We start from the raw sequence: 25,052 nt of genomic DNA, 5'->3' as shown, positions 1-25,052 counted from the left end.
TTATAACTTTTCCCATTGTATCAGAGATGAGTGAAGCCACAGAAGGTGATTATGGAAGAAGGGATATAGTGTAAAGGAGGAAATTATCATGGAATGGTTTGGGTTGGAAAGGACCTTAAAGAACACCTGGTTCCATCTCAGTTAGGACTGAGATCACACACTCTAACCCAGTTCTGTGATTTCTGTGAGCTTAAAAGTTGATCAGTTTATTTCATCTGTGTCTCATTTTCCCCTCATTGGAGGAAAGTTTAATTTACACTTGCATGATATTTTGAGCATTAGTCCTTGCAGGCCTCATTTACTCTTATTTCTTGCCTGTGCTATATCCAAAAATATATAGCTATTTGCTGGTATTCACACCAGGTCAGCAGTGTAAAGAGATGCCTGCCCTCTTCTTGTATCTTTGCCTCATGGAAGTACCAGGGCACACCATCAATACTGCATAAAAATACATTTATTACTTCATACTAGATAGTGGATGTGGTAGAAGTCAGTAGCAACCACAGGATTGTGGTCCCGTGGGACCACAGAATTAGAAGAATATATTCTTATGCACAAGGACAAACAACTTGCTCCTGGGCTGAGCCCTGGGGAGAGCATGTATGGTGAAGGCAGCCTGAGGTTACCAAATCTGAGTGAGCTCAGACACAGCCAGTTGTCTTATGTGCTTGTTACTCTTGAAAATGCATTTTTGAATATTTAGAAGCAAAGCATTTCAGTTCTTGGAAGCATTTTCATGTTCCAAGTACTTCCATAGGTGACTACAGGCTCAGCATGGGTGGCAGGCTCACAGCATCTGAAGTGGGCATATAAATTGCATCTTAATTCCCATTTGGAATGGGCTAACTTCTTTCTCTGCACGTGGTACAGGCTGCCCTGATGATTTTAAGCTATAGAGAAACCCATAAGAAATGTGTAAAGCTCTTTTGAAGGTTGTTTCTCAGAGGTTAGGCCAGATTCTGGGTAAAGACAGGTGGTTCATAGTTCCTTATTTCCAATTCCCACTTCAGAATAAACTGGAAAGGGAGAAAAACAGGGTTATTGTTTATAATAAAGAGAAAAGATGTTGAAATGAGTCAGATTAAATGTGAAGTCAGTCTTGCAAGCTCTGTCTTGTTCTATAAGGTTCCATACCGAGTGCCATGTCCAAAGTCCATTGCTTAGGAGGACCTATCAACTATCATTATAGAGAATCATGGAATCACAGAAGGGCCTGGGTTGGAAGGGACCTTAAAGATCATCCAGTTCCAACCCTCTGCCATGGGCAGGGACACCTTCCACTAGACCAGATTGCTCCAAGCCCCCTCCAGCCTGGCCTTCAACATTTCCTGGGACGAGATATCACAACTTCTCTGGGGCAACCTGTTCCAGTGCCTCCAGTAGAGAATTTCTTCCTAATATCCAACCTAAACCTACTTATATCCAATCTATACCTACTCTCTATCAGTTTGAAGTCATTCCCTCTTGTCCTGTCCCTACACGCCTGTGTAAAAAGTCTTGTAAAAAGTCTTATAAAGAGTCCCTCTCCATCAAGGAAGCCAGCTGGAACAGGAACACAATTTAGACCAGGCCAAAGGATATGGCTGGAAAATAGCTGATGTAATTTTGCAGCCCATATATGCAGCCTATATGTTTAGTGGAATATGGCAGAATGGACAGGCCACCAAAAAGACTGCAGAGGTGGTGGAACACTGTATAAAGAGTGGAGTGGCAAGTGCAGCTTGGGGAAGATGAGACAGCTTGAGCAAGCAAAACTTCCTTTGGGCACTTCATTTCCATGTCATGTATTTTTTTAACTGGAAAATGTACTATGGATATGTGATGCATGGCTCCCATCTCATTCACCAGTTCCTCTGCTTTCAGAACTGACATGGAACAGCACTTTCAACCAGTCCTATGCAAGGCTGAGAAAAGGTGGAGAGATTTTCTCTAGTGGGAATAATTATCGATACCCATCGGAAAAAGAAGTCACAGAGCAAAACAAGGTTACTGTGTCATGTTTGTATCATGGTCCTATAAATTTGAAGTATCTAGTATCAAATAATCTATGTAACATAGAAAAACTCAGTGTTGAATTGTGAAAGAAATCTGCATGGACCAGCACATAATGATGATATCTTCACTTCTCACAAGAGCCATGGTCTGTACTGGCATGTTCCAGGTGACTGTTACACTTCCAAACTTCTAAATATTCACTCAGTATGAATGCAAGGAAAAAATGATAGAAAAGGCACTACTAACCTTGTGCAGTCTGGGGCGTGCAGAATGTGATGTTAGTTTTGATTGTCTTCCTAGCTTTTATTTGGCATTCACTTCCTGCTCTGTGTTTTGCTCATGTAAATTCAAAGTCTACCAAAGTTCACTGTCTTACTCCAAAATTACACAGGTGTAATTGAGGGCAAAATTTGTGTCCCCCTTGTGTGTCCTTCCAAGGGTGCTGCATTTGAAGAGATACACACAGAGCGACACTGGCTGAATGACAACTGAAAGGGAATATGAAAACCATCTGTAAATATTCAAAGGGTGCAAAGAGTAAGGAGGAGGTGGGTTTGTACCTCATGTTCCAAGAAGGGTTTCGACTTAACTAACAGGGATAAAACTAGCAAAAAAACCTATGTAAGATTTAGAGAAGCAGCCTTTCTAAAAACTTAGAAATCAGTCTCATAATGTACAAACATTTCTCTGAGAATGGAGAGAGATCCACTGTGTGGATCAAGGTTACAGGATACAGCTATGCTTTTGTGTTATGAAGTGCTCTCAATCTGCCTGGGAGGTGGAAAGACAGGGCTCCATGTCTGCCTTCCTGTTGCTCAGCAGAAATGGATTAATTTTTCCCACCTTCTATTCCATCTTTGGGAAGCACGTGCATGACTGTCTGTGTCCAGGCAGACATGGTTCATCTCCAGTTGGCTTAATATGCTGATTTATTTTAAATCTGCAGAAAGGAGTATCCCATGGAGAATATCTCTCCTTTCCTTCAAGAGAGATTTTCCATGGAAGACAAAACCTTGGGAGAAGGAATCCTTACTCTGAATTAATTCAGGTTTGGATAAAGGGGCATAGAGATGTGCTACATGGCACTGCCAGCTCTTTCCAACTCTTAACAGTGCCAAATGTCATCAGAGCATCTTTGAGTTTCAATAGGAGTTCAAGGCCCTCAGCCCCCAGGCAGGAACAGACCCAGTACCCATTAAGTTAGGAATGTCTTGGACTGGGAAGTTACCAAAGGTGAAACTAGCTTGGTTATCTCCCAGAAATCTTATTTTGAGTTCCTTAAACTGAGCCATAACAGCTCCTGCCTGGCATAAATTATAATCCTCCAAAATGTTCTGTACTCACTCATGCAAGTCATTTATAGTGACTGTTTCAACTTTGCTCCAAAGGACAGTTTTAAATCCCAGCAGAAATAGCAGCACTCCACAAACAGGGGCCTGCTTCCTTCCGCCCCTCCTCGTCCATGTTATCAGTCTTCTCCGTGCCTATTTCCACAGCGGAAATCCTACCAGCACAAGCCAGCCAAGCCTCCTTTTTTGAGGACTGAATCTCTCCTTGCTCACCAACAAAAGATGGAATTTGCAGTGGGTCATTGACAGGAGCTTGGCCTCAAGCTTGACCAGCTACACAAGAGGATGTGAGTCCTTCTGTTGAGTAGTTGTTTGGAAACCGCTGCCTGACCACCAGTTGTTATCTTGGATGTGTTTTTAGCCATTTTAGGCAATTCTCCCTGCCGATGGAAGTGGTTCTTTCTTCCAGGCAGTCCATAAATTACAGGCAAGTCTTGCAAGCTGATGTTGCTACATGTAAAATGGTCCACACCGCTCTTGCGTTGATAGTGCTCCTCAGCTCTCTGGAGTCTTCCTGTTGAGAAATATGAACTGCAGATAAAAATACACTGTTGGCATCTTTCTGAGTGACCACAACACAGAAGGCGAAGCTTGAAATGAAATTATTGTATCCTTAATGAAAATTAGCTGCCTCACCCCTGAAGTGCCCAACACCCAGCAAAGTCCCTGTGTTTCAAATTATCTAGTCCTTTTAGAAAGCCTATCATTGCATCAAACAATTTATTCTACTAAATTGATTTAAAAATGGAAGAATTCAAGAGGTTGAATGATACACAGTTGACAGTCATGCAGAAGACAGGCAGCAGACCTGAGGAGTTTTTGTTGTTAGCACTGAAGAGAGACCTTGTCACTCTCTACAACTCCCTGAGAAGAGGTTGTAGCCTCGTGGGGTTTGGTCTCTTTTCCCAAGGAATAAGTGATAGGAACAGAGGAAAGGGTCACAAGTTTTGCTAGGGGAAGGTTTAGATTGGATGTTAGGGAGCATTTCTTCAGAGAAAGGGTTATCCAGAACTGGCACAGGCTGCCCAGGGAAGTGGTGGAGTCACCATCCCTGGAGGGATTTAGAAGACATGTGGATGTAGTGCTCAGGGGCATGGATTAGTGGTGGACTTGGCAGTGTTAGTGTTTGGAGTTGTCATAGTTTGAAACTATGAAAATGGACTATGACAGGAGTCCATTGTCTTTAAAGATCTTTTTCAACCTAAGTGATTTTGTGATTCTATGAAGCTGCAAACTGTGGGCCAGGTAATGATAGGATAAATTAGAAAGAGACAAAAAGTAGTTTTAGATCAGGAAATTATGCTGATTGGAAACATTATACAGCTATAGAAAAGTTAGATCACTTAAAATCACCTAGGAATTAAGTAATATGTCCAGATTCTGATAAGGCCTCAGAAGAAAATACCTGCACCCACAGGTCATTTGAAGCTAATTCCTTATAATTGAAGTCCCATACCAGGAAAAAGATCATTACAAGGGTCAAAAAGGTCATTACAAAGGCCTTCCAGCCAGAGCACTACACTCAAGCAGCTGTGAGCTCTCCCCATGAAAACAGCAGGTTTTGAACAGGAATGGCTCTGTAAAGAGGACCATCAAAGTTGTTCGTACTGTAACTACAGAATTTGAAAAGCTAAAGCCCCAAAACCTTCATGTGATGATCTTTGCTGAGTGCTCTTATAGTGGCTGACTTTAAAGTCAGTCTTCTCCACTCAGTTGCCCACCTAAGCCAAATTCAGGGCTTTTTATGGCAACACAATGTTAAATACCAGCCCTACTGAACTTTGTGGGAGTTTTGGCAGCATTTGGCCCAAGATTTCACTTCCCGACCTATCTCTAACAATAAGAACATATACAGCTCCACAAAATTCCAAACCATGCTTTCCAAATCCCCCTTGTTGGCAGTGCATCAGTGTAGGCAGAACATATCTCATGAAAAACAAAACAAATTAATAGACCCATTCATTCACATCAGTAACATTATTCAGATGCTTACATTTTCACAGAAGAGAAAGAAAGAAAGAAATAAAGAAAAAAAGAAAGAGGAAGGAAGGAAGGAAGAGAGAAAGAAAGAAAAAGAAATAAAGAAAAGAGGAAAATCGACTGCCAGAAGTCTTTGCAACAGGTACCATCCAGTGCATTCAAAAGATCCCCCTAGTCAGAGAATTATTCTTAGCCCTATAGTAATCATCATATGTTAAGTTAGATGGCTGTCTCTCTACTGCTGGAAATACAACATGAAGGTCAGCCATGGCTTGATCTTTTCTAGGGCTGGCAGGAGTCCTAATACAAGTGGGAGGTTAGACTAGATGACTTCCAAAGGTCCCTTCCAACCAACATGATCTCACACCTATATTGTAATTAAAAGGATCATGTTAATTAAAAATAAAAAGAGAATCTTTGAGATGTGCAGAACACATGAAGGGTATTCATTTATAGAGTTTGGAAGAAGAGGCTTTCAGTCACGCTGATTCTTTATCTATGTACACCATATTTATATCTGACTACCACAGTTATATCTTACTTTGGTTTACAGTGGGGAATCTTTTGCTGAAAGACGACAGCAACATTTTCTAGTTCTTCTTCTGCCCATAATTATTTTACAACAAGTAGATATTTATTGATTAGGACAGTCTGCCCCCTTGTCTGGGTGTGAGACCCACCAGGTGAGTCAGCACATCCTGGTTGTTGCGATGAGGGGGCCCTCAGGTCCCCAGCACAGAATCTTTTGGAGAGTCCAGAGGAGGGACACCAAGATGATCAGAGGGATACAACAACTCTCCTGCGAGGAAAGGCTGAGAAAATTAGGGTTGTTCAGCCTGGAGAAGAAAAGGCTCCAGGGGAACTTTCAGTTCTCAAAGGGCATCTGTAAGAAAGAGAGGGACAAACTTCTTTGCAGGGCCTGTTGTGACAGGACAAAGGATAGTGGATTTAAATTAAAGAAGGGTCAACTGACATTAGATATAAGGAGGACATTTTTTACAATGAGGGTGATGAAACAGGTTGCCCAGAGAGGTGGTGGATGCCCCATCCCTGGAAACATTCAAGGTCAGGCTGACCAGGGCTCTGAGCAACCCGATCTGTTGAAGATGTCCCTGCTCATTGCAGGGGGGTTGGGCTGAATGGCCTTTAAAGGTCACTTCCAACCCAAATGATTCTATGATTCTAGGAAAAAGGCATCAAGAATTTGGCAGCGCAGGCTTTATGCAATAAATGTTGGATCCGTGTCTTTTTTGTGTTTTCTACTTGATTTTTTTATGGGAAAAGATGCTTTCAGTTGTGACTTTTGGGAAGCTCAGGCCATGCACATAAAGGAAAGAGCTCTCCTGTCCATCCAAACACCAAGCAATGTCTTCATTTTTGAGTACCCAAACTAAAGTAGGTTGGCTTTCAGATGGGACACATTCAGCACTTTCTGAGAGCCAAGCCCAAGTGTCTGAGTTTAATGCATCTCATAAACAGGGGTATTTAGAATTGCAAGCTGTCTGGAAAAGCCTTGGTCTTCATGCAGTGCAATGACACCAAATTGGTGCAAAATCTGGCTGTGTCCCTGTGGTTTGCTCTCACTGATGGCAGCACTTGACATCACAAATAGCTCTTTAAAGAAGCATCCTGCCCAGTAATAACTGCCTGCTGAGTCACCTGCTTGCTGCAGATGAGAGACCAGACCTGCCAGACACTTACAAAAACTGAGCTGAACAAGAACAAAAGATGGAAAACATAAAGCAATCAGAGAGAGGTAAGGATGGGTCAAGCTGGAGGTGGTGCTTCCTGTGTTTGTCACACAGATAGTAATAAATAGTAATAAAGTACAACAATCCAGGGCCTATTAGCATGCACTCCTGTGGCCAATTCTGGTTTCTCAAGGTGGATTTTATTGTGCCACTAGCACAATTAATTTTCACAACATTATTTTCGTGGGAGGTTATTACACATTAAATTACAGCATTGCCATGCCTCCAGCCTTTTTTGTAACAGTAGGAGAAATGATGGGCTGGAGAAGACAGCTGCGTTTGCACGTGGTATATGTCAGTTTACTTAAGCAGAACCATTTTACTGCTGCTGGAGGAATGCAGCAAAAGGTCAGTGCTGAAACTCCACTAAAGTAAGCTGAGCACACATTCCATAGTGAGCCAACATATGCTCACTACTTGCTTGATCAAAAAGGAAATTTCAGAGCTCTGCTACATGCTTGCCTTGACCCTGCTCCATACCGCCTGTCCAGTGTGCATCAGGCAAACTGTTCTTTAATCCTGCATGGAATACACATTCTGGTTAGGGGATGCTTGGAATACTTGCATATCATCATTAGCAGCATAATCTTAAACTGGGCCTGTACTTATGGAGTAGTGCAGGGTAGTGTGGAGAGGGATGTCAAGAGAAGTGTTACGTGAATGCATAAAATGGATGGTTTTATTTCTTAGTCCTTTGTGCCCATCGCAACCTGACCCTGTCCAAATGAGACTCATCTTTGCAGGGGAAAAATAAACTCAACATTATTATTCAGCTCTTGCATTTTCTTCGCCTGTCTTCTTCAAATGTTTAATCTTCTGGAGTTTGTCAGGTCTGGGCAGTGTCAGAGGAAGAATTCTGTACTAACAACATGCACAAGAAGCTGTACCAACTTAATTGGGCTGTTAAAAAGTTGCAGAAGTGAAGCTCTTGTAGCTACAAGAGCTTTAGGCTGATTTAGAACATGCCCTCATAACATCACTCGATAAAAATAAGACTTGAGCTTTTTAATAGAACGAATTACTTGGGTTTTATATTTAACCACAGTCACTGCTAAAGCTATAACTGGTTTTCAGAATATTTTAGGAATCTGATCTTGATCTTCCATATGTTAAAAACCATCACAACAAATACCTTACACTGTGGTTCCCGACAAAGAAGTAACAAGGTGGTTGCAGCCCTTTCTGAAAATGGGACTTGCAGGCTTTAAAAATATTATGCAATGATTGGTGTAATCAATTAAAACTAGTTGATTAAAAACCTCTGGGCTGTGCTTTGGGGGGAAGCTACAGTTGGTTTCAGTGTATTGTATGGTCATGGATTAGGAGCAAACCAGACATTTACTTAAGAGTTGGAATCGATGATCCTTGTGGGTCCCTTCCAACTCAGAATATTCTGTGATCTAGAATCGTACACAGATAAAAAAGTGGGTGTTAAAAAGGGCACGTCTCAAGGATGAAGGACCACTGCCTCCCTAAGATCCTGCTTTATGGTGAACTTGCCACTGACTGCTGTGTGAGAGGAGCCCTGAAGAGGAGATACAAAGACTCCCTGAAACAACATCTCAGCCTCAGCCATATTGATCAACATAACTGGTCTACTCTGGCCTCCAACCAGGAGGTCTGGAGACACACCATCTATAACGCAGCTAATGCTTTTGAGAAAGCACACAGGATCACTCTTGAGGAGAAAAGACAATGCAGAAAGAATCGTGCCCTGCAGAATTTACCACCTAAGGAGTCTTTCTGCTGTGCCTTTGGCAACTGGACATGCCTGTCTCGTATTGGCCTTTTTAGCCACCAGCGCGCTTGTGTCACACGTGGGTAGAGACCTTTCCCTAATCTTCGTTCACGAAGCCCAGCCATGATGATGAAAAAGATGAAGTTAAAGAATAAGGTCTTTTCGGGCAGAAACCCAACCTGCTTTTTTAGTATCCCTTTTTACTCTGGGTACTATGTATGATGACCACGTGGTAGAAAATCGCAATGAATAATAATCTGGGGAGTGGAAAAAATATGCTGCATGAATGGAGTAGGCATTTGAGGAATACTCCATCACTAGCACCAGATTACTTTAATTTCCCTTACTCCACAAGTTTGTAGTTGGCAACAATAAACTGTAGGAAAGGCTGATACAGTGAGGGTAGGGCTGGCATCCAGCAGGACCCTGGAAAGGTGGAGGGATGGGTTGACAGGACTCTCATGCAGTCTGCCACTAACAAATGCAAAGCCTTGGCCCTGGGAATACATTATTCCTGGCAATAGTCCAGGTCTCACAGAATGAACAGAGTTCAGTTCCACTTTTCTAGTGTCATATTTTACCTTTTTCCATGTTTCTGTTTATAATTTCTTTACTAATCCTGTTATACCATTGAAATAGAGGCTGTCTCATCTCCTTCATCTCACACCAAGAGGTTCACTACTGCTTATTTTGCACCCTCTTCTCCTTAATGCTCCTTCTACCTTCTGCATGTGCCTTTCTTTACTTAAGTCAGGCCAGTTCATTGATCTGCAGCAGCACTTTGAGAGTATGAGCAGTCCCAGTTTCCACAGGTGCCAACAACCACAGACTCCAAGAGTGCAGAGTGCTAAAAGCTGGGTACTGATTGATCCCAACCATCTGCCACATGTTTACATTTCCTGGACAGACTTTTTTACCTCAATCTTTCTTTGCAGAACTAAGTCTTAGCAGTTGCATTGACTTAAACAGTTCACCTGTCTTGCAACAATGGTCCCTTGCAAGGTCTATACAAATTTGGAACTCCTCAATAAGCTATGGCATAGCTTTGAGCCCTCTTTGCTGTATTACTTTTGCTGCTGTTGAGGAGCCAAAAATTACCCCTTTCTCTTTCCCCTATTCAGAAAAGGAGCTGTGGGAACAAAACCTGAATTACTAACGTTACGAAAACTCATCCTGTTTGCTTTAGCCTGCAAACCTGACTAGAATGCAGAATCACTTCTGAAATGGCTACTTTTCAACATTTAGCCAGTAGACCCCCTCTTTGGATGAATTTCTGGTGGCTAACTGAGCTTTAGTCACACATCTAGGTGGCTTTCTGAGAATGCAGCCTGCAGGTTTACCAGACCTCTGGTGATAGTTTTATATGCAAAGAGGGAATTAAAAATCTACTGTTACTCCTGTAGATTCAGTTTAATCTCAGTCCCTTTTAATAAGTCCCAGGAATCAATGCATTTATACTAAATAATGATGAAATAAAACTCCCCTACCCTCCCACCCTTGTTTGCCTATTTACAGATTCACATAAATAGCAACATGTCTGTCACGTATTGGCCTCATAAGCCACCAGCGTGCCTGTAGCAAATGTGGATAGAGCCTTCCCAAATCTTCGTTCGCGAAGCCTAGCCATGATGATGATGATGATGATGATAAATAGCAACACGAAAGGAAAACTCCAGCTCCATCTTTAAGCTAAAATGACATTTTTGAGCCATTGAAAATTCAAGATGACACCTGTTCAATTTATGGTCCCAGGAACTGAAGGCAAATAATTCGATCTTCGGGACAATTTTAAGGACAAAGTTCTATAACGAAAAAATATTTACCCTTTAGAGTAGTGCAGCACTGGAACAGACAGTCAGAGGGAGCATGGAATCCCCAGGAATCCCCAGTCTTTAAGGACACTTTTTTCAGAGCCTTGAGTGCACCAGGAGGCTGTAATTGATCTGTACATCCCCATCTCTGCCCTCCAAACTTCATCCTCTACCCATTGCTCCTTTAAGCTCAGAGCTGCACCTTTGGTCCTGGCCTAAGCTGCAGAATAGGCATTCCTTGTGTCCCTGAACTCCTTCTAGCTAGGTAGCCAAGGTCTTAATCACATGGAAGGCTCATGCCGCTGATGACAGGAGCCAAGTGTTTCAAAACCCTTCATGGGTCACTTAGCTCGATCTGGAATTTTGATGCCTTTTAGAAATGTTCTCCCAAGTTCAGATCTGGATGCAGGCAGGGTCAGGATTGTGCATTATGCTGCCACCCTCCACCCACCCTTGTGTAGCTGGGAATGTGCAAATACTCCAGCATTTGCAAGGGCATGTAATGACAGGTCAAGAGGGAATGGCTTCAAACTGACAGAGAGGAGGTTTGGACTGGATACTAGGAATTCTTCCCGGGAGAGTGGGGAGGCCCTGGCACAGGTTTCCCAGAGAAGCTGTGGTTGCCCCATCCCTGGAAGTGTTGAAGGACAGTTTAGATGGGGCTCTGAGCAATCTGGGATAGTGGAAGGTGTCCCTGCCCATGGCAGGGGTGTTAAAATGAGATGATCTTTAAGGCAGCTTCTAACCAAGGCCATTCTATGATTCCTTGAAACCAAAGGAACATGGTCTTTGAACACACATCTCACCCCAGAAAACATCCAGGATACAGCAACCAGAATACTGAGACACCCACCTGATGCAAGAGTGCAGGAAGAGTATGCTGATTATGGACTTGAGCTTCCTTTTCAGACTTTGAAAAACATGTCTGTGCCATTGGAACAGAGGTGCAAGAGGTTTCCAAGCAGACATCCCTGCAGATGCTGCTGGATCCAAAACCAGCTAACACACCTTTTCCTGCAGTCTATTTGCTGCTCTATTCCCAGGGAGGCTGCTGGGTGCCAGGGAAGAGATTTGTCTCCAGAGTAGAAGGCATCCATGTGTCTCAGCTCCTGTGAAACACAGACCTTGTCAATGAAGGTGGTGGAGTCCCAAGAGTGTTTCAGCTCCCTCTGAAAAAGACAGCTACTGGGGGATGAGCTGTGTCAGTTCCTGGGCTCCTTGACTGTATTAATTAAATCCCCACTGGCTGCTCTGCAACCTTAAATCCTCAGTGCACATGGACCTACACACTGGTGTCTGAATACAAAGCAGATTCCCACCTCAAGCGGCCTAAGAATCCTTTTCCTTGAACCAAGCTCTCCTCTCTCCTTGTGGGAGAGCCTGCATATTTCCCCTTTCCCCTTCCTGTCACTCTTCCAGTAACTCATAACTTCCTCTGTGGAAGAGCAAAACAACAACAAGGGTAACACACCTGTCTGACCTATGGGATTTTGAAGGTACTGTGAGAGCAGCCAAAACATGAGGTAGTGTTGCTTTTCCTCACCTCCTGGGGACAAGTGGGCAATCCTGCCATGTGCTGGAAACATCTGTTATGCTTTGGTTCAAGTCTTGTATTCCATTTAAAAACTAAATCCTACTTCCCTAAATATCAGGGATCTGAGGAGTTTCACTTCCACCCCTCAAGTAGCTGTGACCAGGACTCCAGGATGCAGTATCCACCCAGCATATTCCCACCTTCTCCTCCCCCACTAACACACCAGGGAGAATGGGAAAAGGGCAGGAGAAGAGGACAGGAGGAGATTTCAAAAATAGGATTCTTTCTATGGAAATTAAACTACAAGTCAAAACTGCTGTCAAAAAATGAATTACAAGCTTCAGAACTTCAAGTGTTGCCCACCATGCAGGGAAAAAAAATGCTTGAAAAAAACAGGGAAAAGCTCAGATGACTGCACAAAAGGTTTCAGAATTCCCCTTCAAGAGACGAGGAAGGATCCAGACCAACAGATGAAGAATTGACATGCAAGAGAAAGAAAGTCCTCAACAACACAAGGAAGTTACCTGGAAAATGGCAGAAATTGCCTTTAATCATCTATACTGGATTGCATCATTTAATCTGAATAGTTTCCATGGTCAGCAATCACCCAGAGATCTGATCAGTTGGGCCATTGGACAAAATCTCATCACCAACAATAAAAACAAGGGTTTTTTGCTTTCCTATTCATTATGTTACTTAAAAGTGGCATTTAGCATCCATATTCCTGCTGTAATGAGAAAACCATACACGTGACAAACTAAACCCAAATTAAACATGCACCGTGTCATTCCTCTCTTCTGATAAATAATACCAAGCAGATCCCTGTGGGGGCTGGTGGCTGTCACTTCTGTTTTTTTCCAGCTCAGCCTTTTACCCTTGGACTGCCTGTCCCTGCAGAGTGGGAACAGCTGAGGAGGTGATGAGAGAAGCAGCGTGGGCTGGTGGGCAGAGCAGCAGTTGGGAAGCCACAGGTTCTCCGTGGAGTCACCACTCTGTCTTCTGACTGTCATTCCAACTCCTGTAAGACATGGAGAGACAGACATGGCCACTTCAGGAGGCAAAGATGGGTGTATTTGACTGTATCTGTGCTTGATGTTCCCTCTTCAGAAAATGAATTTATCATGAATAAGCAGTAAACCAAGATTTTTTTTCAAGGAAACTAGAATCTCCCTAGTCCTAAATCTTCCACAGTTTCCTTTGGGAGTAGATACTTTTTGCCACTTCCCTCCAAAAAAAAATAGCAGTAAGCTGTTCTGTGATTTGTGCCTGCCTGTAGTGTGTGAAATCTCAGCGAGAGCCCTTGTGGTGAGACCTCTCTCTTACCCATGTACTCACATGCATGTGCCCAAGTGGCCTAGCCAGGATCTCTGTGTGTGTGACATGAAGGATGAAGTAGGACCTCTGTTAACTCTCCACTATCTTGGGTTCCTCTTTACTGACAATAACAAACCATGTCTGAACAGGTCTTGTATATGTTTTAAGAGGCAGCAGCTGTAATGAGGTGACAGTTTTGGTTCAGAAGTTTGCTTGCTTCAGCCTCCAAGAGCTTATTAGCCCTCAAGAGTCTTAGCCAAGATTGTTGCCTGTTGTCCTCTTTGTTCATTCTGGGTTTTGGTATGACAACAAATCCGCCTCTCTGTTGGATAATGGGGAGACAAATAACAAATTAATTGTGCTATAACCATTTTTGTCACCCTCCTGCTACCAGGGCTCACGACTGCTGCTGATTAATCACCTATGCTGTGGCCCTATCCAAATTAGTCTTGATGCCAACAACACACTCCTCAGTGTTTATCAGTTTTATGGCTATTGGGGGTCCTTGGGTGTCAATACAGCCCAGCCCTACAACCTTTGCTGTATTTGATACTCTCAGGTCCATGGTGTGACTCTTGGGGATGGTCCTGTGCAGGGCTAAGGGTTGGACTTGATGATCCTTGTGGGTCCCTTCCAACTTGGCATATTCTGTGATTCTTGATTACTTTTTCCGGCTGCTTTCATACTGTGATTCGTATTTCATTCATAATGGTCCCTGTATTTGTGTTATAAATCTCTACATGCTGGCCAACAAACACCAAACCACTAAAGATGGTCTGATGGGGCTCCATGGTCATTCTTGGGCTTACAGAGTTTTATGCAGGTTGTCCAGAGTCTGCAACACTTGCCCTGCCACAACAGTCAGATTTGCCACCTGGAAATCTCCTATCTCCTCTGACCACCACCAGCCTGGGGCTTCACAGGCGAGGTGAACAATTTCAATCTGTCCTTCTGAATGAGGGATTGCTCTTTCCAGGCCTTAAAATAGGGAGAGACTGTAAAGAGATTTGAAAATGGAACTTAGGACCCCTAAGTCATCATGCATTTTTTTGAAAGACGTGCTCTGCATCCATATCATGTTACTGCTCAGCTGCAGGACTTTTCTTAGACTATCTGAAAGTGGATCCTTGCTGCTGTGTTCCAAAGGGGATTATTTTAATATTGTACTAAAATACCGACAATGAAAACTCGTTACTTTAATTAGGCAGTGAGCACTGTCATCCTGGGTCTTAAGATTTCCAGTAAGCAGAGGTTGACTGCTGAAGTAAATTTTTACCATTTTTGAGTTTTTGGAGGGTTTCTTTTACTGCAAATGCTACAGGTCTCTCCCTTGATGCCTTCTGTGAAGGCACATGAATCCAGGACAACATGCTGTCTGAAAATTGAAAGGTTACAGAGTGTTTTCTGGAAACAGCTGCTTCATGGGCCAAGAACACAAGTTCAAGAATGAGACATCTTTTAGAGGAAACAAGGCTTGCCTAGTTGAATGAGAAGCTCCAGGATTAACATTACAATTCATATGCAAATACACAGAAACTCAGCAAACTGCTGGCCACAGGTCTGACTTCAGAATGGTTCCAGACTCATTTCAGCTCCGATGCAGAATTGCTGAGCAACACAAGACTGCAGTATTCACTTTATCTCCCAGCTGCACACCACTTTGTCTTGGGCCAGATACCAAGGCTCCTGCTCTTATAAGGGCCAGGTGTCCCAGTGAAATCACAATTTTTTAGCTGTTTAGTTTGGTTTTCAGGTCCAGCAGGGGAAGTCCTGATTTTTGCAAGTGTTCTGGCCAGCCTATCCACACAGAATTCTGTCACATCTACTTGCTCGGAAGAAACCACCAGAGCAAGGCTGTCCCCTGGTCCACCATGGCCCTTAGCAGTCACTTTCCAGCTGGGCTGACTAAAAGGCAAAGCAATGCATCCCATAGATTTGTCAGAATTTATCCCCTTTTTTTTTTTTTTGTCCTGCTATTTGGTATTTCTTCTAGGATAAAGGGTGCTGGGATGAGACACAGTGTATCCCACAAAGTGTTCCTTTGACTTGGGCCGTCAGAATACCTTGTAGGGAATCTGCAGCACAAGTTAGAGAAACTCTTTTAGCCCAAGGCTTGTCTTTGCAATGAGAAACCTAATGAATAAGATATAAAAATGCAAAGGTGATTAAAAGATGATTAAAGCTGATGATGGAAATCTATCCATTACACTTGAAACGTTCTTTAAGGGGGGAAAAAAGTGGAAAGGAAATATTACAATGCATATTTTAACAGACAGTGATGGCTCTGAAATCAGGCAATGTTTCCAGGAGTCATGTGCATTGGGAATGGGCGGGTCTTCAGACTGTAGAGAAACTAGGAAATGAGTGCTCCATCCTTGTAACAGTGACCCTGGGCTTTGGTTCCCACTGACACTGCCCTCTCACAAGGGCTAAGAGGCCAGAAAGTACTAGTGATATTCCTTCCTAAAAATTATATATGCATTTTGCATAGATTTTTCTTGTGAGCAAAAGGCAGAAGGTATGATTCCTTTGGTCACAGCCCCAAGCCTCGCAGAGTTCAAGGAGTGTTTGGACAATGCTCTCAGGCATGTGGTGGGATTGTTGGGGCTGTTCTGTGCAGGGCCAGGAGTTGGACTTGGATAATCCTTGTGTGTCCCTTCCAACTCAGCATATTCTGTGATTCTGTGATATTCAAGTGCTGCTTTAGCAAAAGCACAGAGGTTTTGAATGTCACCTGGCACAGGGTCTAGTCCAGTGCCTCCCAATGATTTTACAGCTGAGCCTCTCTCAAGAGAGCCATCATGATTACATACCTCACTGGATCTGACTGTTCACCTGCCCCAGGGCTGCCATGGGCTCCCCTTCACTCAGGGGTCTTGTGCTGAAGGGTTTGCAGTGGCTCAGGCCTCATATTACACTGCTCCTAATGTGAAACTCTCTCACGCTGGGTGTGCTCAGTTCAATTACACTTCCAGGTACTCTCCTCCTTAACATGCAGGCATCTCAAATGACACAGAAGATGCAGTTTCTTTGCTGTGAAAAGCTGACAGTCATATTGGCAAAAATATTTGTATGAATCTCAGCTGTTTTCCTTCAACTAATATCTTAATAACTCCCATGAAACTAATTTAAAAGATTAATTTGTCCAACCCCAAAGAAGCTGAAACGGTATCAGTGCAAAATGAGGGGAAACAAGCAAGGCAGATGGAAGGAGAGGCAAATTAAGATAGTCATATGTTATTAAAAAAAATAAAGTGAGTATTTGCGCTTGGGGAAAGGAGACAGTGAAACAATAGGGAGCTGTGGCCATTTTCCCTTTTCCCTCTTCTTTAGCACATTACCTAAGCCCTTGTCTTGCACATACAAATAAAATTGCACCCCTGCAGGAGGCAATTACACCCTCCCCAAATAAATGTGATCATCTTGAAGTCACCTCAGTGAACAACATGAACACTGAATGTACCCGGCTACGTGTCACTGCAGGATCAGTGCTCCAGCCTGCACGCCCTGCTCAGCAGAATTGCCACTGCAATAAAGGCAGCAGGAGCAAGCCCAGGGGCTTCCTCTCCCTTTAGCATGGCTTACCTGTCTGTTAACCAGCCAGGAGTTCTCCTTTGAGAGGTACAGACCAAGCTTTAGCATGTGGATCGCTTAGGAAGAGATGCCTTGGATTTGCTGGGTGTGTACAAAAAGAGCAATGGCCACTTGGAGCCAATTATCCCCAAATACTGAGACGCTTGGTGATAGTGCCACCGAGGAAGTGGCTGCAAACTTTTCATTGCTCACTGATGAGGTCCTCAACTGTTTTTACACCTTCTCCTCTAAATAAGGAAGCTGTGAGGCTTCTGACTAGCCGGCCAATTTGACTCCTTTGCTTTCCACAGCCAATGAAATCCCACTCCTGCCTCCAGTCTTGGGTGACAGCATTCATCAAAGCTCGGCCAGCCGGGGAGGACGGCAGGTTACTGTTACAGCCGTGGCAGGCTTACCTTTGGCAAGCTGTTGATGTCAGAGTGATGATGTGGGGAGGGACAGCCTCTGCAGTATAAAGATGGCTCAATCAAATATAACCGAGGCTGCCCACTGGGGAGCAGGATCTACAAAACATGTTCCCCACCAGTCGGAGTCCTGCTGGCCTGTCTCTGCTCCCAACCCAACTGCTCTCGGGCTTTAGTTTCAGGTCAGCAATCTCTATTTGCTTTCCAAAAATAAGCCTCTGCCACCATGCTGAAGGGAGAAAAACAAGAAGGGCGGTATTTTTAGGGCCATTAATTCAGACCACGTGCCCAGGAGGTGAACCGGATGGCCACTGCACAAAGACTCCTCATCACTATGTCCTGCGAAGCCAGCGTTCACCGGACGTTCCCTGCCTTCGTTCTCCTGGGCTTTCTAGCTGGGATTGCTTCTACACATCCCGTTGTAAGCAGAACTAATGGCACATTGCTGGAGAGAGGATGGCAATCTCTGTTGTCCAGGTCCATTGCTGGGATGTCAGGGGAGAAGTCAGATGTGAACTGGGAGAGTGACTATTTGCTAGGAATCAAGAGGCAGCGGAGGCTTTACTGCAACGTGGGCATCGGGTTTCACCTTCAAATCCTCCCAGATGGAAGGATAAGCGGAGTTCACAATGAAAACCAATACAGTGAGTTGCATCCAGAAATGAAATAGAATAGATGTCACTTAATTGCTGTGAACTCTAATAATTACCCTTCGCAGAATGCAAATGTTATTACTTGGTATTATTAATCTGTTGCCTTTTGAAAGTCTCTGGGATCAATAAACATCAGGACCCTTTTGTTTGAAACATGGCACCAATGCTTAGCCAAATTTAGGTAGAATTTATTGTTACTCTGCTTTACTGCACAGATGAGAAAAAAACCGAAGCAGGTTGAAAACTGACTCTTCTGCTGCATTTTCTCACTCCTCATTTTCTCATTTGCCTTTTGAATCCGGGAGGTCGTCGCTTTGTTCCAAGTGCCAAAGCATGATTTTTGAATCCCAGCTGACTGTTTCTTTTGGGACACTCGGTGTGTCCCATGGAAGGGGCTTGCTGTTCCTGGTTTGCTCGTTCTTGTGGGTGTTGTTCTGTAGCTGTAAGAATAAAGAAAAGCATTAGTCATATGGATTTGAATTTCCTGCACAGGGCAGTTGCTAAAATCTTTTGCAGCTAAGATGTCATGTGGGACTTCAAAATAGTAAGCCACACTCCTCTAAAGCTAATAACAAACCCTCTGGAAGTATAGTATATTAGATAAAAATAATTTACTTATAAGAAAGCCCAAGAGTTTGACAGATCAAAAGAGTCAGATAGAGCAAAGGGATTACACAGTGTGTGACTATGATTTCAGAATAATTATTTTCCAAGCCTATGGCATGTGGGAAAAAGCAAGATCTTCTCTGTGTACCTCTAGACTAGGGAGATAACTCTAATATAGAAAATATGATGAGTTCCTTAGGGTTTTAAAATAAATAATGATATATGAATTGCCTTGGATTAGCTCTAGATTATGTGATAACACTTCTGCTTAATGTCTTATTCTTCAGGTCTCTTTGAGATATCCACTGTAGAGAGAGGTGTTGTCAGCCTGCTTGGGGTGAAAAGTGCTCTCTTCATTGCAATGAACAGCAAGGGGAGGTTGTACGGAACGGTGAGTGTCAGTGCAAATACTTTTTCAAGGTTTAAACAAAGACTGCAGAGGTTTTAGAATGGTTTTGTTTGGTTTGGTGTTTTGTTTGTTTTTGGTTTGGTTTGGGTTTTTTCTTCGTGGAAATCTGTGATTACAAGCAGAGAAAGCAGCCTTGCAGCTACAGGGAACGTGCCCAGCCTGGTGTCATCAGTGTTATTTAGTGCTGTTGGAGGTCTGGGATTTTAAAGCTTCCCAATAGGACTGTACAGGGAGCACCCTGGGAAAATGAATGTATTCTACAAACAGGACAGATTAATTGAGTGGCTTCTTCTAAGGTCTCAGTGCTGCAAACACATTCTAGTAAAAGTGAGCCCTGTTGATTCCCTTTTGCATTGCATTGTGTGTAGGAGAGGTACAGTTAGAGCTATTAGTAAAATAATGACCACATGCTTCCCTCTACCAAAAACAACCCCAGCATGGAAAATAAATAGGAAGTCTACCCTACAAGGCCAACATATGCAGTTGGGGTTATTTTAATGATCAGTTTTGTGAGATCAGTTGCAAATGATGAGAAAATAATGGCTATTAAGAGTGGAATGAAAACCATACTGAAACACTGTCACCATTGTCCTCATCTGGATGATTTGTCATCGAAATGCAATTTAATTTCTGAGGTATGAGCAAGACATCTCCAGGACATTCAGCAGTAAAAGTGCTTGTTAGGAAGTGCATTTGGAAGAGCCCATTTCAAAGTAATGAACAGCACCGATCTCTTTAGTCAAGGAATAGCAGAGTCCTTTCCTTTGAAACAGCTGTAATTTCAACAAAATATTCCAGTTGCTTAATAAAATGGCAAATGTTGTGAAGGACCAGTAGCCCTGTAGCCATTACTAACCTGACTGATTCCTTCTCACATAGATAAGGGACATTTTGAGGTTCCACCCCAGGAATATTATTTCAGTCATGTCTGATCACCAGCCCTTAAAGAGTGCCACAAACCCAACTGTTTTGCTTGACTGGGTCTTCCTGAAGAAATGCAGGGTCTGGCTTCAGAGCTCCCTTTGATTGCCCCCTATCCCCCCCCAGTTTCAATCCAGTTTTGTTTATCTTCAAAGACACTTTTAAAAGTTGTAAGAGATGTGTGTTTTCCCCCACACAACAAGATCTGAATGGTGTTATCACACAGGTGTCCAAATAGCACAGCACTGGTGGCATCTCATGTGTCAAATATTTGAAGTCAGACAATTATTCTGTCTCTTTTAATTTCTTCTGCATTTGTCTCCTTCTTGTCCTTGCATTCCACTCTCCCAGATGACTCCTTATCCTTGGATTTACATGATGTAATGTGGAGAAAAACAAAACTGTCTTCCCAGGTTAGAACCCGCTGCATAGTTAAATATCACTAATGATTTATCGACAAAAAGATTCATCGTTAATCAAATCTCTTATCTGAGCAAGCAGTTCTCCCTGGACATTGGTGTTTGTAAGAGAACTGAAGTTTTGACATCTAGCATGTAGTTTTTTTACAGGACTTCTGGCAGAGGGGAGGTATTTAAATTAAGCTATGAAAAGGCGTGATGCTGACAGAAATCTTTCCTTGCAAATAAAATGAAGAAATCCATCATTTAGAATTAATTAAGTTGATCTGCTGCAGGAAGTACACAGTCCATTATGTGGACAGGTGGCATCTGAGTTCATCTGACACCAAATTAGCACCGAGGAGGGAGATTTATTGTTGGACACAGTCGCTGAGGCACCACCTGTTGCTCACTGCAACGAGCCCTTCTGTAAAAATGTGAGCAAGAAAAATGACCTGGGCTTTTGTGAAGTATTTATTGTACCTGCTTTGTTCTCCCACCCCCCCTCCCCTTACTGTGCTTCAGGCTGTCTTCCAAGATGAGTGTAAATTCAAGGAAACCTTGCTGCCCAATAACTACAATGCATATGAATCAAATGCTTACCGTGGTACTTACATAGCCCTCAGCAAACATGGGAGAGTGAAGAGAGGAAACAAGGTTTCTCCTGCGATGACAGTGACCCACTTCTTACCCAGAATATGAACATGAGAAGACTGAATCCCAGGAAAAACTGTTTCATTTTGCACATGGGGAATAAGCTCCCAGGTAAAGTAGTATTTATACTGGTCATTGAAAAAAAAATCTATATATGTATGTGTATATTTGGATAAAAATATTTGTACTAGATTCATCACATAGCATATATAATATGATGCTGCTTCTCTTCTACTCTGTACAAATTTTACATGGCTGTGTGCCTCCTTTGGTGCTGTACAGAGAAAAAAAGCAAGCTGGAGTGCAAAGGATTTGGAAGAAAATTATACAAAAGTATACAAAAGAAGTATTCGGACTGGCTGTGGGCAACCATCTAATCAATCACTAAATCACTATTATTTACTAAATAATATTATTTACCTCAGACAATAACCTTTCCTAGTGAGCTGTTTACATATCATGGGCCAAATCACCAGACGATTTTGCTTCACCAGAGCTTCAGGCAGTTCACTCGACCTGAATATCTGCCTGCACCTCCCCTTCTACAGACTGTGTCCTGTCTTGCAAAGTCCTCAAGCTGTTTCGATCACTAAGGTGCCAATTCCACAACTGTTTCTACACAAGCAAACTGTTTATCCCCAGAGACCCTCTGTCTCTGAAGGGATTCTCCAGGGTCTCCTCACATGGACTGTTTGGCAAAATGAAGACCTACAATCAATTTCCCACAGGAAGGGCCATGGGATAAATCACAGATGGGTCCCAAATGCAAAACTTATTTGGAGCTGAGGATTTTGAATGGCATTTTGTGAGCTTAGTTTAGACTTACCTCAAATATAGATGTGCACATCTTTAATATAAGTACTTGTATATATATAGACATGGGATGTGTGAGTGTGTATCTGTGTAATTACATGCTTTTAATGAATTAATCATCCCAGTCTCTCAAAGCCCAGGTGCCTTTATATGCATACACACCTAAAAGAACATAAATATTTAAAGGCGCTGTGTTTCATTTAGGCTGAACTTTGTTAATATCTAAGAACTAGAACTGATCTGCAGGATGCATTTTATACAATTGAAGAAATCCATGGAAGCTTCCAGCAAAGGGTTATTTTAGAAAACTTCTCTGTTTTGAATTTTCTATTTACTGCCTTAAATATGTTTGGTTCTTCTCTGTCATACCTCATGAGGTATGGAAGACAGAGAAAGAAGGAGGCTATATAAGCAAACCTTCCCAAGTTAGGACAGAGGAATTTGTGCCATAATTCCAATTTCTGTCACTTGCAAAGCATCAGTTTCAAAAAGAACACAGCAAACTGTGTGAAATACTCTTCAAAGCTCTCCTAGAAGCCGTACAAATGGGCCATAACCTCGCCTTGCTATTTTGACAACCTTCTTCCAGATCACCAACAAAGCTGCATTCCCTGTGCCTTTGAAAGAGTATTTTGAGAGGCCCTAAGTCAATAGTCACTATAAATGTCAGTTACCAGAAGCCTTGGGATTCCTGCATTGATGGTGTGCTCCTAAATTTGAAACTAGATTCAGTGCAATGTCAGAGCACGAGCATTTTCAGCATAGATGGGCCGTGCTGCTGCAGAAGGGAATATATGAGTGCAAGATTATCTCCCACAGCCAGCCAAAATGGGGCTATGTCTAGCCTTGACATGCCATTCTATTTGCAGGGAGTGTCTATTCGTGATGAATTTGAGCCTTCTGACATGCATGAAAAACACTGTCAGGGCCAGATCCTCACTTGGAGTAAATTAGCCTACTAAGACTATCAGTTTATAGGTGCAGAAGATTCGGCCCAAAGAACACATCCACAAGGATGTACCGACAGCCACCACTCCTGAAAAACTGCCAAGACAATTGTTTTGTGAACAAGATACAGTTTTCCAGCATCTTTTGTGTGATTGATACTTGAATTTATTTGGCTGAAATGTAAGTGCTGGTTTTAAACTGATCACAGTTTACGTGAAGAGAAAAAAGAGGGGAATGCTGCTTACAGGACATGAATGAGATGCTTTGGAAAGAAAGGAGTTACTCTTCATTTTCTGGTCTTGCAGTGTGTAGAGAGAAGCCAAGTTGACACACTTTGTTCATCCACAACATGCACAGCAGTTTGCTTTGGAAAAATGTGCATTTCAAGTGAAAAATCAGGATATTCTGAGAGGGGAGAGTGGGTCAGAGGAAAGTTTGGAGGGTATACGACAGTCGCATAGAGTCCCTAGAGGTAGAGATAGGAAGACTGCAGCTGTGATGAAATGCATAAGCTGGCAACCAGTATCTGGTGTTATATTCCTAATTGTCTTTGAAATGAAGTTTGATGAAGGATGGAAGAGTACATGGATGTGAAAATGTGGTTCGAATTCTGACACACAAGTTTGTTTCTGATTACAGCTTAAATCAGTCTTCTTAGGATAGGATGAAATCTGTTCCCTCTTAAACCAGTGCAGCCTAGAGGAATTTATTGTTGCCAGTACTGACAAGCAATGGGATAGCTGACACAAAAGGTGAGAATGAGACTCAGTGGCTCTTTTTCACAGACTGGTGAAGGTGAGAACAAACCATAGACCAGGTCACAAGAAGGCAGAATGAGGAAATGGCCTCAAGTTGCACCAGGGGAGGTTCAGGTTGGACACAAGGAAGAATTTCTTTACTGAAAGGGAGGTCAGGCATTGGAAGGGGCTGTCCAGGGAGGTGGTGGAGTCACCATCCCTGGAGGTGTTCAAGAAACTGCTGGACATAGCACTCAGTGCTCTGGTCTAGTTAACAAGGCGGGGATCGGTCAAAGGATGGACTTGAAGATCTTGGAGGTCTTTTACAGCATAAATGATTCTGTGATGCTACAAATCTGTGCAGACACAGTCAGCTGGGCTGAGATTGTTCTTAGGAACTGCAGACCCTTTCAGGTGCAGTTTTGGTGGGCATGTGGAAAGCCCCATCAGTCACTCTGCTGAGTTACTCTTTACAATACTGCATTTTTTCCTTATTACACATCAGTGACAGCCAGATCAACACTGAAGTCAAGGCTGAAATCAAAAAAGGTCTCCTGATGCCAGGAATACTGACTAATATGTTATGTCAGGGGGGATAGCTGTGGGAAGAAACCCCTCCAGGACAAATAGTGCAGAACTGAAGCCCTGTGGAGTTTTAGGCCAGTTGGATATATGCTTTGACAGAGGTGCTTCTTAAGTGAATGCAAGTCTGCTTTCCAGAGAGGAGCTGAGGAATGTTTTGGCACACTGCAAGCAGTCCAGGGGCTGCTCATGGTAGCAGGGTTCAAGAAGTTATGCAGCTAAGCTCTGCCTGAGAAATGGCCTGATCCTGTTCTGCCTCACGCTTGATTAGCTAAGTTCCTCCTTCTTAGGCCGTTATCGTGGAGAAGGAGGATTTAGGAAGCCCACCATTCCTTTTGCACACCTTAGGATAAATTTGTTAAGCTGGCAAGACCCAAACCATTTGAAAGCCTAATGTACGTGATACGGTGGCTGTGGAGTGAATATGAACATCATCTGACAAACTCTTACAAAAAAACTTCTTCCAAAGAAAAGTTTCATGGATGGGTGACTACATAAAGAAAACTCATGAAAGTGAAGGGATTTCCCAGACCAGGGCCAAATTAGGAACTGCAACGCACATCTCATCTCAGTGTGCATTAATAGGGGGTCATGACATGGGTTACAGCTCTGAAAGCATTGCTGTGAATGCCCCACACCAGCCTGTCATGCCCATATTTTCCACATGGGATTCTCCTGTGGAGTTGATACCTGTTTTCAAGGTTTCTTCTTCCTTAGGCAAATCCAATAACAATTTCAGGCTTAGTACACCCCTGTTAGAACTGAGTCATGTTCTTAAATAACTGTATTTTTCCCAAATGTGCAGAGGCACAGATACACACACAGTGGAAAAGCAGAGTAATATTTGTATACCTCACTAAC

General features: G+C 43.0%; 1 protein-coding gene and 1 long non-coding RNA gene across 6 annotated transcripts; one reads left to right on the top strand and one right to left on the bottom strand.

The window, feature by feature from the left end:
* Positions 1-436: 436 nt before the first annotated feature.
* LOC135414059 (uncharacterized) lies at positions 437-17,432 on the bottom strand. 5 transcript variants are annotated; one of them, XR_010430559.1, is made up of 5 exons: positions 17,058-17,432; positions 12,970-13,176; positions 11,478-11,733; positions 3,340-3,858; positions 437-2,483 (listed from the first exon to the last, which is right to left on the bottom strand). It is a non-coding gene; the product is annotated as an uncharacterized LOC135414059 (long non-coding RNA). The 5 variants fall into 5 exon arrangements; XR_010430558.1 differs by having other exon boundaries at positions 437-3,875; XR_010430557.1 differs by having other exon boundaries at positions 437-3,858.
* Positions 17,433-17,645: 213 nt separating this feature from the next.
* FGF6 (fibroblast growth factor 6) lies at positions 17,646-21,159 on the top strand. Its single transcript, XM_064654309.1, has 3 exons — positions 17,646-18,114; positions 19,017-19,120; positions 20,983-21,159. The coding sequence occupies exons 1-3, from the start codon at positions 17,775-17,777 to the stop codon at positions 21,157-21,159; spliced, it is 621 nt and encodes a 206-aa protein (XP_064510379.1). The 5' UTR covers positions 17,646-17,774.
* Positions 21,160-25,052: the final 3,893 nt, after the last annotated feature.

The sequence above is a fragment of the Pseudopipra pipra genome, chromosome 5 (genome assembly GCF_036250125.1).
Source record: "Pseudopipra pipra isolate bDixPip1 chromosome 5, bDixPip1.hap1, whole genome shotgun sequence".
Lineage (NCBI taxonomy): Eukaryota > Metazoa > Chordata > Aves > Passeriformes > Pipridae > Pseudopipra > Pseudopipra pipra.
The sequence above is the reverse complement of the archived record's forward strand: the minus strand, read 5'-3'. Positions and strand labels throughout refer to the sequence as shown.

Bases quoted from the DNA above. Each gene is read 5' to 3' on its own strand.
- FGF6 (XM_064654309.1), top strand. From the start codon at position 17,775: ATGGCCACTGCACAAAGACTCCTCATCACTATGTCCTGCGAAGCCAGC. The intron at 18,115-19,016 runs GTGAGTTGCATC...CTTATTCTTCAG, and splicing joins TCACAATGAAAACCAATACA to GTCTCTTTGAGATATCCACT. The intron at 19,121-20,982 runs GTGAGTGTCAGT...ACTGTGCTTCAG, and splicing joins AGGGGAGGTTGTACGGAACG to GCTGTCTTCCAAGATGAGTG.